This window comes from Suncus etruscus, chromosome 10, assembly GCF_024139225.1.
Source record: "Suncus etruscus isolate mSunEtr1 chromosome 10, mSunEtr1.pri.cur, whole genome shotgun sequence".
NCBI lineage: Eukaryota > Metazoa > Chordata > Mammalia > Eulipotyphla > Soricidae > Suncus > Suncus etruscus.
The window spans coordinates 3,508,960-3,511,064 of NC_064857.1; the positions used below are offsets into that span (position 1 = coordinate 3,508,960).

Below are 2,105 nucleotides of genomic sequence, written 5' to 3' on the forward strand. Positions count from 1 at the left end.
CCATTACTCTTAAGGTGCTGGGGACACATTCAAGGCCCACACATCAAAAATAAAACCTGTACCTGGCTGACATGAAGCCAACTCCCAATGAATATACCTGGTGACAGGTAGCACAGCTGGGGCCCCAATCTTATCCTAGTCACACCTGCTGCCAACTGACATTTGGGAACTCCTGATTTCTGCTGTTGTAAAATCAAGGCTTGGGGATGCCAGCAGTTGGCTGAGCCTGGCTGCCAGGCCACCTCTGCTGCAAACAGAAGGCACTTATCCGTTGGTAAGGGACTAAAATCTGGCGGACTCATTTACCAGAACGAACCGCCTCCGCACCAAACCCCACAACTTCGCATGCTGGGCCACCCCCATGCACAAACCAGTCGGGTTGGGTGAGGTCCCGCAGCTCTTTCCCCAACGTGCAAACCCTGAGCGACCGTGGAGTCAGCTTCTCCGGGGACCGTGACCCGAGCGCTGCCACAGATGGACAGGACCCCGCGAGTGAGTGAGTGAGTGAAAACGATCTTTTTATTAAAAAAGCCGAGCACTCAGGCGTCGGCGATGGTGACCTCCACCTCCACGCCGGGCTCGATGCTGATGGAGGTGATCTGCTTGACGATCTCCGAGGGGCTGTGCAGGTCGATGAGGCGCTTGTGGATGCGCATCTGGAAGCGGTCCCAGGTCTTGGAGCCCTCGCCGCAGGGGGTCTTCCTGGTGGTGATCCTCAGCGTCTGGGGGGACGGTCGGTGGGGCGAGCATTTAAAGACAGGGAAGGTGGCTCGAACCCCGGCACCCCAAAGGGCCCGAGTCTGCCAGGAGCCATCTGAGTGCAGAGCCAACGGGAACCCCTGAGCACAGCCGGGTGTGACCCCCCAGAAAGCCAGGAAAGAGCTGGGACCCCCTTGGAGGCTGTGCACCCTTAAAGAGAAGAGCATTCCCCCCTGCCACCTCACCTTGGTGGGCATCCGCACTGGGCCCTTCACCTTCAGGTTCTTTTCCTTGGCACCCCGGATCAGGTCAGCGCACACTGGGGTAGGATGGGGCGGGACATGACATGTCATGCCACTGACGGGACGCATGCGCAGACGCCCACATCCGGGCCCCCCGACCCGCCCCGGCCTCCCCCCTGGTGCCCGGCCGGCTCAGAATAGCGTACAGCGCATCACGGTGGCTCACGTCGCTTCGGGCTCGTCACCGCCGGCCGATAAGCCCGTCGCCGAGTCGCGCAGCGCCCCGACTCACCCTTCTCCAGGGACTTGACGTTGCGGCTGGTGAGGGTGATGCGGATGCGGTGGATGGCCACCTCGGGCTCCACGGGCGTCTTCCCGGTGTCTTTGAACGCCTGCGCCCGAAAGGAGGAAGTCGCGCGAGACTGGCTGGAAATCTCGCGAGACTTCGCCACTCTCGCCCCGACTAACCCACAATCGCGCCCCGAGCTGGCCAGAAGTCTCGCGAGACTTGGTACAAACGCCAGCACTCCCTCATTCAGACTTCGCTAACTAACCCTCACCCCCTCTTTCGCGCTCTCTCTCTCTCTCACCATGGCTGGAGTGCAGCTTCCTGACCGACTTGTCCCTCCGCGACGAGAGCGAACAGCGGTGAGTCAGGAGGGAGGGAGCACGGCCCGCCGGGAAGTGGCCCCGTCTGCTGCAGAAAGGAAGGCGCGTGCCTCGCGCTCCGCTTATATAGCGCGTCCCTGCCTGCCCCGCCTCTTCCGGCGCCGACCCGGAAGCGGAAGTGTGCGCGGGCGCGGCTGTTCAAGGCGAAGCTGGCGTCCCCTCCTCACTGTCGCCGTGGCGCCACCTGGCGGCGCGGAGGAGTCAGTGGCCTCGCCGGCCCGCCTGGTGTCCCAACATGGTGGCCAAGAGTCAAGCCCAAGGCTTGGAACTGCGGAAAGATTTTTTTTCATTTTGCACGGTGCAAAAGTGGGGATCACGCACTCCTTGAGCCAGTGCGGGGAACTGAGCTGCAGGCATGGCTAGAGCACCAGGGAGAATTCCTACTGACCTCTCACAGGCTGGATCTCTTAGGCCAAGGGAATGAATACCCTTTCTGATTTCCCCAATACTTGCTGAGCTTATGCAAATAAGATAGATGAATGGATGGATGGATGG

General features: G+C 61.0%; 1 protein-coding gene across 1 annotated transcript; it reads right to left on the bottom strand.

The window, feature by feature from the left end:
• Nucleotides 1-512: 512 nt before the first annotated feature.
• On the bottom strand, nt 513-1,476 carry RPS20 (ribosomal protein S20). Its single transcript, XM_049782409.1, has 4 exons — nt 1,414-1,476; nt 1,234-1,333; nt 945-1,018; nt 513-722 (listed from the first exon to the last, which is right to left on the bottom strand). The coding sequence occupies exons 1-4, from the start codon at nt 1,474-1,476 to the stop codon at nt 540-542; spliced, it is 420 nt and encodes a 139-aa protein (XP_049638366.1). The 3' UTR covers nt 513-539.
• Nucleotides 1,477-2,105: the final 629 nt, after the last annotated feature.

Coding starts and splice junctions, on each gene's coding strand:
- RPS20 (XM_049782409.1), bottom strand. CDS start 1,476: ATGAGGGAGTGCTGGCGTTTGTACCAAGTCTCGCGAGACTTCTGGCCA. Junction 1,019..1,233: donor CGTCAAGTCCCTGGAGAAGG/GTGAGTCGGGGC, acceptor ATCCTACCCCAG/TGTGCGCTGACCTGATCCGG. Junction 723..944: donor CAGTGCGGATGCCCACCAAG/GTGAGGTGGCAG, acceptor CCGTCCCCCCAG/ACGCTGAGGATCACCACCAG.